General features: G+C 40.7%; 1 protein-coding gene across 4 annotated transcripts in view; it reads left to right on the top strand.

The window, feature by feature from the left end:
- The window catches only part of THRAP3 (thyroid hormone receptor associated protein 3), a 72,841-nt gene that overhangs the window by 47,018 nt on the left and 13,373 nt on the right, over positions 1 to 12,450 (top strand). For all 4 annotated transcript variants that reach the window (XM_061184486.1, XM_061184488.1, XM_061184490.1 and 1 more), the window contains 2 exons: positions 5,750 to 5,917; positions 10,277 to 11,182. In XM_061184486.1, the coding sequence (XP_061040469.1) occupies positions 5,781 to 5,917; positions 10,277 to 11,182 (1,043 nt within the window). In that variant the 5' untranslated portion in view covers positions 5,750 to 5,780. The remainder of the gene's footprint in view (positions 1 to 5,749; positions 5,918 to 10,276; positions 11,183 to 12,450) is intronic.

Raw genomic sequence — 12,450 nt, 5'->3', positions numbered from 1 at the left:
CCTTTCATGGGTTCAGAGAGCTTTAAAGGACTTAGTTTTGAATTGGTTGTACGTATTAGGAAGGCTGTGGGTGTGTTTTATGTTGTTGTTTTGTTTTCAGGTTATAATATGTTTTCCTTAAAGTTTTATTTGCTTGATTAGTAGTAAATCCTCTTTCTATGAAAGAAACAGTAACATCTTACGGAAGATCCAAACGAACTTTTTGGCCAACCCAGTAGCTTGACCATTTAGGGCTGCCAAGGTTGGAGCCCCAGGGCAGCCCATTGAGAAGCTGTATTTGGCACTACTTAGTTTTAGGAACTCAGTCTCCTGCCAAATGTAACCTATCCACAGCGTTCCAAACATGGGGCAAACAGTATTAAATTTAACTACCGAAGTGTTCCTTCTGGTGAATTCAGCAAGACACCTACCATGTGCCAAGCACAATGCTGGCGTAGTCACTAGGGACACTAAGAAGAAACTTAATATGGAGTGAGAAGGGGAGAGGAGTAATCGAATTCTTTCTTACCTTTGAGAGTCTTTGATTTTAGAGAAGCTTGCTTTGGCCCTCGCTGCCAATATTATTCTTGTTGCTTGGAGTTGAAAAATAAGATCTGGATTTTTAATGACATAAAAGCCATGTAATTATATACCTTAAGGCCTTTGTTCTCTTTTAAGTTAAAGTGTATCTGCTTCTTCCAAGGATGAGTGGCTTGGTGGAGAAGGCTTGGGCTTTAAAAAGGGTGGTGGGTCTGGAAATTACCCTCTCACGTGGCTCTGCAGAACAGTTTAAAGATGAACCCTTCCTCCAAGTGACAGAATTATACCTGAAACCATTTCAGAAGGCTGTTTGAAATTCTACACTTGGGTTTTAAATCAAAAGGGGGGAGGGTAGAACAACAGTGGTATAAATACAAGATGGAGGAGGAGGATATCTTGCAGCTGAAGAGGGTTTATGAGAAAGGATTTGAGGGCCTAGTGACTCATCTCACTCTGAATCAACATGTGGTGTGGCTGCCAGAAAGAGAAATCTTAGGATGCATTAGTAGTGTCTAAATAGTTTTATAATAGGCCAAATTTGGAGAATTACGTTTAGTTCTGAGTATCCCAGTGAAGGAGGACAAACTGGAATTGATTCGGTGGCAAACAGGGTGATAATGTGGATATGAAACCATGTCATCTGAAGGATGTTGGAAAGTTGAGGGTATTTGGATCATACCAGCCCTTAACTAGGAGTTTAGGAACTGGATCCTATATTTCTGCCTGCTAACATGCTGAGTACTACTTGTTCAATAGGTGGATTCTTTTATATTGCTGGTGTAGGAACATGGCTATTTTATTCTGAATGAAACAGCATGTCCAGGAAGAGTAGTCATTGCTGAAGAAACAAAACTTCCTTTGGGGGAAATTTTAATTTGAACAGAAACCAAACTTCTTAAAGAAAAACCGGAACGAACTCTTTGGCCAACCCAATACTTGTAACATGTAAAACGTGCTAAGTTGATTTTCAAGGTGATATTTGTCTGTCATACTTTCCATACTATTTTTAGCGCATGGACATGGAAGAAATGTTAGAAATGGGAAAAGCTATGTGTAAACACAATGAAGTTTTAAAGGTCTTCAAAGTAGAACTGAGAGTTGTTTTGAATGAATTTTGGTAATTTAATCAGATAGCTTTAGTTATGGTTGTCCCTACCTTACACTAAAATGTTTGTATAAAATGTTTATATACATGAAATCTATTTATGTATATCAGGAGAAGAGACTTCTCGGTTTTTTGGACCTTTTCCTTTTTTGTGTGACTTGCTCTTTCATAGTGTTCAGGTGACAGCTTAAATGCCACCTCTGGACCATCCTATCTAAATAACTCACTACCACACTTCATAAATTTGCCAACATTATGCGCTCTTTGCCTTCTTCCTAGTACTTACCAGAATTTGAAATTACATTTTTGCTTGCTCGCTTGGTTATTATCTATCTGTAACTCTAGATTATAAGCTCCATGGAGGCAAAGACCAAGTCTACTTTAATTTACCATTGTTTGTCCACTCTCTAGAGTTCTCTTGAATGAGTTAAGATATTCATTGATTTATTTCCAGCTCTGGTTTTGTATCATCCAAAGTTATTCCTCTTAACTCTCAGGGAATAGTGATGTTTTAAAATTAGTTTCAGTTCACATTAAAGAAGTTCTAGGAGTGAGGGTGGTGTCACAGTATTGTGACTCTTGAGTACATTTGTCAATTCTAGTAAATTTAATATAGGTAGAAGTGTTAAATTTGGCTCTATCTGTATTTTTAAAAAATACTTTGCCTTCTTTCTATTTGTTCATTTGGTTGTGTCGGGTCTTAGTTGCTACCAGTGGGCTCCTTGGTTGTGGCACGTGTGCTCCTTAGTTGTGGCACATGTGCTCCTTAGTTGTGGCTTGCAGACTCCTTAGTTGTGGCATGTGAACTCTTAGTTGCGGCATGCATGTGGGATCTAGTTCCCTGACCAGGGATTGAACCCAGGCCTCCTGCATTGGGAGCGCAGATTCTTAGCCACTGGACCACCAGGGAAGTCTCTCTATCTGTATTTAGATGACAACTTTTTCTTCCTCTTCATGAAAATTAGGTTCTTAATTTTCCAGTGACTTGAAGTTGAAATGAGTATTTCCTTTTCTACTGACTTGTTCTCCCTTCTCCTTTTTTCTTTTTCTTGTTCTTTTTTCCCTTTTTCCTGCCGGGCAGCGCAGGCTTTCAGGATCTTAGTTTCCCGACCAGAGATTGAACTTGTGCCCCCGGGAGTGAAAGTGAGGACTCTGAACCACTGGACCACCAGGGAATTCCCTCCCCTTTTCTTTTTTTTTTTTTTTAATTAATTAATTTATTTATTTTATTTTTGGCTGCGTTGGGTCTTTTGTTGCTGTGCGCGGCTTCCTCTAGTTGCGGGGAGCGGAGGCTACTCTTCGTTGGGGTGCGCGGGCTTCTCATTGCGGTGGCTTCTCTTGTTGCGGAGCATGGGCTCTAGGCGCGCGGGCTTCAGTGGCTGTGGCTCGCGGGCTCTAGAGCGCAGGCTGAGTAGTTGTGGCGCATGGGCTTAGTTGCTCCACGGCATGTGGGATCTTCCCGGACCAGGGCTCGAACCCTTGTCCCCTGCATTGGCAGGTGGATTCTTAACCACTGCGCCACCAGGGAAGCCCCCCTCCCCTTTTCTTTTCAAGTCTGATATTGTCCACCCATTGTGTAACTGATCTAAAAGGGTATTTATTTCTAGCCTAAGCTAAATTGAAGACTGGACAGAGAAGTTGCTAGGCAAAGATACCCCTAGACTTGTAACAGAAAAAAGCCATTTAGCAAGAATGAACCTAGAGAATCCCCAAATATGCTGAAGGCCAACCAGAAAAACAATGTATTTTCAGTATTCAGTTTCTGTAAATTGCTTATTTACACCTCTGCCTCATATCTCCAAATAACTTATTCCTCTACCCTGGCTTTGTATAATGACACTACTTCCAAAAATTGGTTCCAAACTGAAACATCTTTGACCTTGCTAAAGCATGTAACAGTTTGATCCTTTTGGCAGGATCTAGACTGTAGGTCTTTGGTATCCTCATTTAGCAATCTCTTACTCATCACTGTTTGTCTCTGGCTTCCTAGCAATTTCTCATTCTTCTTCTAAATTTATGTCTCTGAGATTATGGTTATTTCCCTTATGAGCTGGAGCCAAAGCAGCTTCTTGGACTTCTTTGCCTTTCCAAAAGTTCTTAAAATTCAAATCTAAAACTTGAATATAGTAATTATAAACAGATACCACCTTTCAGTTTGTCTCTGTCTTGCCCTTTTTACCAGATCCTAAACTCAGTAGGAGTGGAGACTTGCATTCATTTATTCATCCCACAAGTCTCAGCATGCATTCTGTGTGCCAGACACTGCTCTGGCGAGGCTGTATAATGGTAGTTAAGAGCACTGGTTTAGAGCCAGGTCACCTGGTTCAAATCCTAGCCCTGCCACTTAAAGCTGAGTGCCCTTGGGCAAGTTAGTTACCTTCTTTATGTCTCAGTATCCGCATCTGTAAAAAGGGATGTAATAATACCCTCCTTGAGGATAAGTTAATAAAAATACTGTTTAAGTGTTTGCTGTTCTGGGCATTGAGGATACAGCAGTAAATAAGAAAAATGAGATTTCTGCTGGTGGGAGCTTACATCCTACTTGGGTAGAGGAGGAAAAACAAAGTAAACAAGTACAAAGTAAACAAGTTTCAAGTACTGGATTGAGTGCTCCTAAGAAAAAAACAAGGTACTGGACTAGACCTTAGAGAATGATTGGGTGGCCAGGGCAAACCTCTGGGGAGATAGCTTTTGAGTTGGGATCTGAATAACAAGAAAATCTGAGAGGTAGGGGAGGGTGAAATGTTCATTGATTATTGTTTTCCCTTCACAAGCCAGGCGCAACATTACATAAAATAATCTTTTGTTAAGCAGTGAGGCAGCGAGGTGTGATAGGATAAGTCCTGGAGTTCTGGTCTGGTTTGGGTATTAACTAGCTTTCTGATCTTTGAAAAAAAAGGAAAAAACAATTTTGTTTTTTTCATGGGAAAATGACCCTGAAAGAAGGTTGACTCTTGAAGCTAGTGATGGGCTAGAAGAAAGTAGAGGTTTTTCTCCTTATAAATTACTTTAGTCCTATGTTTATGGATTAATATCCTGTATTTTGGGACTTCTCTGGTGGTGCAGTGGTTAAGAATCTGCCTGCCAATGCAGGGGACGTGGGTTTGAGCCCTGGTCCAGGAAGATCCCACATGCCGCAGAGCAGCTAAGCCCGTGTGCCACAACTTCTGAGCTTGCGCTCTAGAGCCCGCGAGCCACAACTACTGAAGCACGTGCGCCTAGAGCCCGTGCTCCGCAACAAGAGAAGCCACCGCAATGAGAAGCCCGCGCACTGCAACAAAGAGTAGCCCCTGCTCGCCACAACTAGAGAAAGCCAGTGCGCAGCAACAAAGACCCAACGCAGCCAAAAAAAAAATCCTATATTTTACAGGATGTAGTACATCCTGTTGTGGTATTACAATATTTGAGAATATTCTGTCACACTTTTTTTTTTGAGCACAAATAAACAGATTTTAATTCTTTGATAAGATAAATAATATACATAGGTACTTGGTAATACTGATAAAAAAGAAGATAAAAGTTAGAAAAATACAAAATGGAAAGATATAACTATAGATGTAATGAGCAGATGTATGATTATAATTATAGGTGTAATACATAATTGTAGGTGTAAAGGAGATTACAGAATCTCTCACACTTTAAACCTTTTTCTTTGAAGTAAATATTAAGGATATGCCTCATGGATTCAGGGTCCAGGAAGTAGGGAAATGGTAAGATGTGCCACATACTCTATAACCAAGATGTCATTGCATAGAGTTTCTTCTGTGAGGACTGGGAAGCCTGTCTCACGTCATCTCAGTACTTTTATTAACAGTTAACTTAGTTTGCAAAACTTGTCTGCTTATTGAGAAAAGACTGTGTGCCCCAGGTTATTGATAGCTCTCCTCATTTTTGTCTGTGTTTCATGGTGTCCCCCAGTTAGAGTTACAGGTCAGGTTTTCCATTTGCTGCTGTGGGTTGGTATGTTTGGAATTGTACTGCTTAGAAATGCCCCTTGGTAAAAGGGCAAAGAGTGTTTTGTTTTGTTTGGTTTTAACAGTCATTTCATCTTTTTTGTTTGTTTCTAAGTGTCCATAGAAGTTCAAGGGACTCACTCATTTGTTTGATTCTATTTTCTTACATTAGGTGTAATTGAAAAGCGACCCTCTCTTTAGAGATGTCAAAAACAAACAAATCTAAGTCTGGATCTCGCTCTTCTCGATCAAGATCTGCATCAAGATCTCGTTCTCGTTCGTTTTCGAAGTCTCGGTCCAGAAGTCGGTCTGTCTCTCGTTCAAGGAAACGCAGGCTGAGGTAAGGGGGTGTGATTGTATAATGAGGTAATCATTGATCGGTCAGTATAGGTCTCTGAAGATCTTTTGTTAGACCCTTTCTGTGAGTGTCAAATGGAGGTGCGGGTTTGGCTTGAGGTGGAGTGTTGGGCCGTAAGATATTCCAGGTCTCTTCAAATGTTACAAATCCAAATCAACTTTGATTGCCATGCTGTTGGCCTAATTCCTTTTCTTTCCTGCCAGCACATACTGTTTTTCATCCACTGTGGAAGAAAGAGCATTTTATTTTTATTTAAGCTACTTGCTTCAAATCTCTACACCTGATTATTTTTCACTGAAGTATTTTTGGAGGCTTGGACCAAGGTTTATTTGCATCATCAGCAAAGAAAGGATAGCTAAGAAGATTAATAGTATGATCAACATTGCAAGGAAAAGAAACCTTAACTCACTAAAATAATTAAACCTTAGAAAACTTAATCAGGAGTCCTTTGTATATATATACCTGATATGCCAACTACTAACAAGCTGCATCTATTTAGTAAAACACATCTTGCAACTGCCTAAAAATCACTATTGTAGACATCACTTTGCCTTAGTAAATGTGCAAATAATTCTTTTGAATTTATTGCCAGTATTCTTTAATTTAGTCAGTTTCTACACCTTTAGTTGGATTATTTCCTATTTCAGCTATGTCTTGGAATATAATGCCAAACTTCCGGCATCTTTCCTCTTTTGTTGTGTTATGAGTTCGGTTTTTCATTCTTTAAAACTTTCTTTGTGAGTAGATAAGAACCTGTTAGTAAATATAAGTTTCTGTATGTGTATTAGAGAAATATTGATGTATCTAAATGTTTAAATACCAAAAGGGGATCTTTGTACAATTTCATTCTTTTTGTCAGAGCTGCAGTAGGCAAGGAGACAAGTTCTCAGTTTTACCACTTGGCGCCCCTGCTGATTATTTTAGATGAGTATCTAGAGCCCTTCTCTTAAATGAATTATGCAGTTTAAAATAAACTCAGGAATAGTTGTTATTAATCTTTATTCTTGATGGTTTCCATAGTCCTACTTCTAAAAGAGTCTATAAACAAATGGTTGGTAGGCTTCCCCCCCACCCCCACCCTCCCAACAAGAATAAGTTAATGCTTTTTTTTTAATACATTTATTTATTTTTATTTATTTATTATTTTTGGCTGTGTTGGGTCTTCGTTGCTGTGTGCGGACTTTCTCTAGTTGCAGCGAGCAGGGGCTACTCTTCGTTGCGGTGCACGGGCTTCTCATTGCAGTGGCTTCTCTTGTTGCGCAGCACAGGCTCTAGGCGTGTGGGCTTCAGTAGTTGTGGCATGTGGGCTCGGTAGTTGTGGCTCGCCGGCTCTAGAGCGCAGGCTCAGTAGTTGTGGCGCACGGGCTTAGTTGCTCCACGGCATGTGGGATCTTCCCGGGCCAGGGCTTGAACCCGTGTCCCCTGCATTGGCAGGTGGATTCTTAACCACTGTGCCACCAGGGAAGCCCAAGAATAAGTTAATTCTTAAATGGAATCTGTGAGAAGCCTGTCTGAAAATTAATTTCAGAGCAGAGATTGAACAAAAAATAGGTGTGCATAAATGTTAATGACTTCCATATAGTATAGAACAGGAAGTTATAAACTTTGAGTCTCTCACTCAAAAGAAACACTCCATTTTTTTTTTTTCTTTTTTAAGATAATATTACACCTTGAGGGTAACCAATCCTAACTTTATTTTTCTCTCCCATGATTCTTGGGCACACATTTTTATACCAAACTTTGTTTGAGGCCTGTGCTAGATAAAGTCTCTCTGTTGCCCAGTTGTGTCAGAGTCTGTATGTAAGTAAAATTCTGTTTTATCTTCTCAAACCCCACCCCCACCCCCCAAAAATGAGGGAAAGTCCACTAAATACATCTCCCTCAGGAAGTTGCTATCAAGGCCATAGGACCGAGCAGAGACTCTTAGTAAACTCATACCTTGCGCCCAGAGTCTTTTGATCTGGTTTGCTTAAATCTCAGTTTCAGCTAATTTGGTTCTTTAAAACTTAATCTAGTAAATGGAAACTAAATAATTGGTTCAAAAAGAAGAGGCTGTACAACCAAAACTGAGAGAGAAAATTGAACTGACATAACCCAAATTGAAAAATGTTAACCAGCTCTGAAGTATTTGTGATAGCTGGAGTTCTGGGCGGATCTGTCTGGACAGATTGCTTCTCCTTATTCTACAGATCATTTGGCATGATCATCAGCTTGGCAAATGAGGGAAAGATATCTTACGCAGGCAATATGTGCTGGGGTAGGTCTAGAGCCACTCCATGTGCTGTCCTAATATCTGGAAGATTATTTTGGAGGAATATCTCCACTAGAAAACATGTTTTTATATTTGATTCTAGTCTGACTTCTCTGTTTTTTAGAAACAGATAAATTTGCCACTGGATGTTCAATTTTTAATTCTGGCTTATCTGTTTGTTTCATGATTTTTTTCTTTTGTTTTCCCTCTCCTACAAGGAAAGTATACTGTCCAGAGAGTTTGAGAAACCATGCCTTTAAATTAACTTAACTGCTGAGTTCTACAGAATTGGAGAAAATTGGTTGTTTCCTTGTATTTCTCAGACTGTTGTATCCTTTTAAGTGACTTCTCATAAATAAATTAATTTGCAATCTGCAGAGACTCATATTCCTGCATCTGTGCAGTGACTGGGTTTTGGATGCAGTATGCCGCAGGGCCCTCACTAGTAATTGGTGACAGAAGCAGCAGTAGCCTCTGAGGATGGGAACATGAATTAAACCCTCCTTAGTGCTGGTGGTGCATCACCTCCCTCAAGTACAGCCATTAAATTGGGTCATATTCAGTTTCATAGTTGCATCTGCCTCTCCCTTCTTTCTTATATTGTTACTATTTTTGAATGAAAAGTGTGAAAGGTAAGTTTGTTTTTTTAAATTGTACTTAAATAGCAACCATTAACAACCATCAGTATGCTGCATCTTCACTAGTTCCTGTTGTTCTTGGGGTAGATAAAGAACCTGAGCATGGTGGGTAGTAAGTAGTGGGTAACCAATCCCACTTTATCTTCTAAGTGTAAGTTTCTTTCTAAAAATAACATTCTGTTTAGTTGTTACAACCTGTCACATTTGCATCTGTTTCCAGTTAGGTCTGATATGAGAAGCCCTGCTTATGAACTGAAGGGTTTTTATTCTGTATGTAAAGAAAATATTTTTGGATTTTTCTAGTAATTTTACGTATTTCTAGTTAACTACTTAGGAGTAGTGACTAATTAATGCTCTGTATCATAGTTGACACAAGTGGTATCAAAGAACCCCACTGGATTTTCTACACCAACAAATACAGTTTTTGGCTTTTTGATGGAAACAAAGCTCACTGTCATTGACAAGCCTGGCATTTGTGAACATGTAATTTTTACAGAGTTAGGTTACTGTTGAATCCCCACGGGTCTGGAAATGTACCTTTGCTAAATTAGAGTTCTGTATTGTTAAATGAAGAAGAACACAACACTAGGCTTTAGGTTGACCTTAAAGATGTGCAAGTGTGGGGCTGTTTTTGTAGTTCCTCTTTGCTACCCTCTTGTGTGTTTCAGTGTCTTATGGTCAGATGGTGCCCTCTTGTGGCACCTGGGTAAGACCTTGTAGTTCAGCCACAGAAACTTGACCTTCTAGATAATGAGACCATTTCCAGATTCCCAGTTTAAAAAAAAACAACAATATTTATATGCTTTGCTGATCTGATTTCAGTTAAAATTCTTCTAAGCTTTGAACAGATGAGTTCTCTTAGTCCCTATTTAAGCATTCTTTGGTTTAGACCTGTTGTAACTCTTTTTTTACAACCCCAAGTCTCAGTGGAAGCTAAGAAATTAGCCCTGCACAGACAAAGAGAGGTGGAAAGGATGGGGAGTAAGCAGTGTGGGGCCAGAGGATCTGAATAGTTACCTGTCTGGGTACCACAGCATGCAGGGATCACTTCCAGTGACCCAGGGACCTACCTGTAAAATCCTCTGTGCCTGTGAAACTCTAAGTAATTAGTATACTATATTAAAATGGTGTTTGTTTAGTTTACTACATTAAGAACATTTTTATATTCTCTCAGTCACTGTAGAAATACATCTCCATTTAGAATGTGCTACAGTATTAATGAAGCATCTCACTGTCTCATTTGTTAAGGTGATTCTTTACTTTTGTACTTAATGTGGCCATAAGCGTAGAATTAAATATTTAAGTTTGTACCTTTCGTTTGAAAACAACTGAAATTAATTAATTATGATACATAAGAAGAGGGATTTACCTCTTTGTTGGCAGATTTTTCTTGAGTAAAAATGCTTGTGTCAAAAATTCAAACATTTCTTCCCTCCCCTGCCCCTCTTTCAGTTCTAGGTCTCGTTCCAGATCATATTCTCCAGCTCATAACAGAGAGAGAAATCACCCAAGAGTATATCAGAACCGGGATTTCCGAGGTCACAACAGAGGCTATAGAAGGCCCTATTATTTCCGTGGGCGCAACAGAGGCTTTTATCCATGGGGCCAGTACAACCGAGGAGGCTATGGAAACTACCGCTCAAATTGGCAGAATTACCGGCAAGCATACAGTCCTCGTCGGGGCCGTTCCCGATCCCGGTCCCCAAAGAGAAGGTCCCCTTCACCAAGGTCCAGGAGCCATTCTAGAAACTCCGATAAGTCTTCCTCTGACAGGTCAAGGCGTTCCTCATCCTCTCGTTCTTCCTCCAACCACAGCCGAGTTGAATCTTCTAAGCGCAAGTCTGCAAAGGAGAAAAAGTCTTCTTCCAAGGATAGCCGGCCGTCTCAGGCTGCCGGGGATAACCAGGGAGATGAGGCCAAGGAGCAGCCATTCTCTGGAGGCACCTCTCAAGACACAAAAGCGTCTGAGAGCTCAAAGCCATGGCCAGATGCCACCACATACAGTGCTGGTTCTGCATCACGGGCCTCAGCCGTGTCTGAGCTGAGTCCTCGGGAGCGAAGCCCGGCTCTCAAAAGCCCCCTCCAGTCTGTGGTGGTGAGGAGACGGTCACCTCGTCCTAGCCCTGTGCCCAAACCTAGCCCTCCGCTTTCCAGCACATCCCAGATGGGTTCAACTCTGCAGAGTGGTGCTGGGTACCAGGCTGGGACACACCAAGGTCAGTTTGACCATGGCTCGGGGTCCTTGAGTCCATCCAGAAAGAGCCCCATGGGTAAGAGTCCACCGGCCACTGGCTCCACATATGGCTCATCTCAGAAAGAGGAGGCTGCTGCTCCAGGCGGAGCAGCCTATACAAAGAGGCAAGTGTCTTGTTTCCCCTGTCTGCTTGTTTTTACCTCACCAGGTGGCAGCTTAGTTGTAATGTGATCTGTAGAGCTCTGATTAATGGTAATAAGGTAATCCCATTTCCTCAACTTTTCATTTAGCAAACTTTAAAGCATCACCCAAGGAAACCTTTAGCTTAACTCTAGTTTTCCTGCCTTCCTGAATTTGTATTGCAGCATAAAGTTTCTTTAGACTACTCTGCAATGATGTTTTCACATTTAAAGTTTGCCTTGGATTCTACCAGTATAAGCTAGAGAGCAGTAGAGATTTGTGGATCAGCCATCAAAAAATGTGGTTTTTACCAAAATGAATGGCTGTTGGAGCTGTTAGACCCTCTAGGACCCACCATCTCCTGTGATCGATCTGCGTCAGTCCATCATGGTGAAGAGCTGCACCCTCACACCCTCACACCCTCCAGTTGAGGAGACTGGGCAGAATGGGAAAGTCCAAGGCTTAGTCCAGGAAGACCTTGTTTTAAAATCACAAAGTGGGTGTATGTCCCAGTAGAAGCCAACCAGGCTGTGTGTTAGGAGAGGACATAACAGTGTCTCTGTCTTTCTACCCTGGGGGACACGGTGAGTTGGAACTTGAATCTTTTTTATGTGGTTGGATGGATTGGCGTGGCAGAGACATAACAGGGAATTTGTATTGGGACCAGGTTGTTAAGAGGGCCTTACAGAGCAGGTGGTTCCCCTCCTGCCCCCACCTTTTCCTTTTATTAGTATATTCTTTGCTGCCCTGCTGTCCTTTGGTTCTTTTTTGCCATGTTAATGCGACTATAACATGATCAGACTTTTTCCATTCATGGTACAAATGAGACGTTCAGAATCTGTACTTTGCAGCTTTCAGTAAGTTTGCTTTGAAATGCAAGTTTTGTTCCTTGCCAGGACTGTGAATCTCATTAGAACACTTGGGCATGAGCTCTGCTTTTCCATAAGAATGAGTAGGATGATTTTTGCCCCCTCCCCCAATTAACATGTATTCTGTTTTTATTTGTGTTTGCAGTATATTTCATACTTAGGTCTTCTAGGTGACTTGAAGCAAATTTGAAGTCTCTTTTGAGACTTGTATTTCCAAATGTGAGTTGTATAAAAGCAGAACAGTCCAAGGTTGAACATTCTATGTTAACTTTGCTGAAAGCAGATTTTAAGTGACTGAGTGAAGGTTGGATAAGACCTTAAATTTTTTTTTTCCTAGACCACTTACAGGTAAGTAGGTTTTTGTTTTTCAGTCTCCTAAAAAT

The sequence above is a fragment of the Eubalaena glacialis genome, chromosome 3, assembly GCF_028564815.1.
Source record: "Eubalaena glacialis isolate mEubGla1 chromosome 3, mEubGla1.1.hap2.+ XY, whole genome shotgun sequence".
Classification (NCBI taxonomy): domain Eukaryota; kingdom Metazoa; phylum Chordata; class Mammalia; order Artiodactyla; family Balaenidae; genus Eubalaena; species Eubalaena glacialis.
The sequence above is the reverse complement of the archived record's forward strand: the minus strand, read 5'-3'. Positions and strand labels throughout refer to the sequence as shown.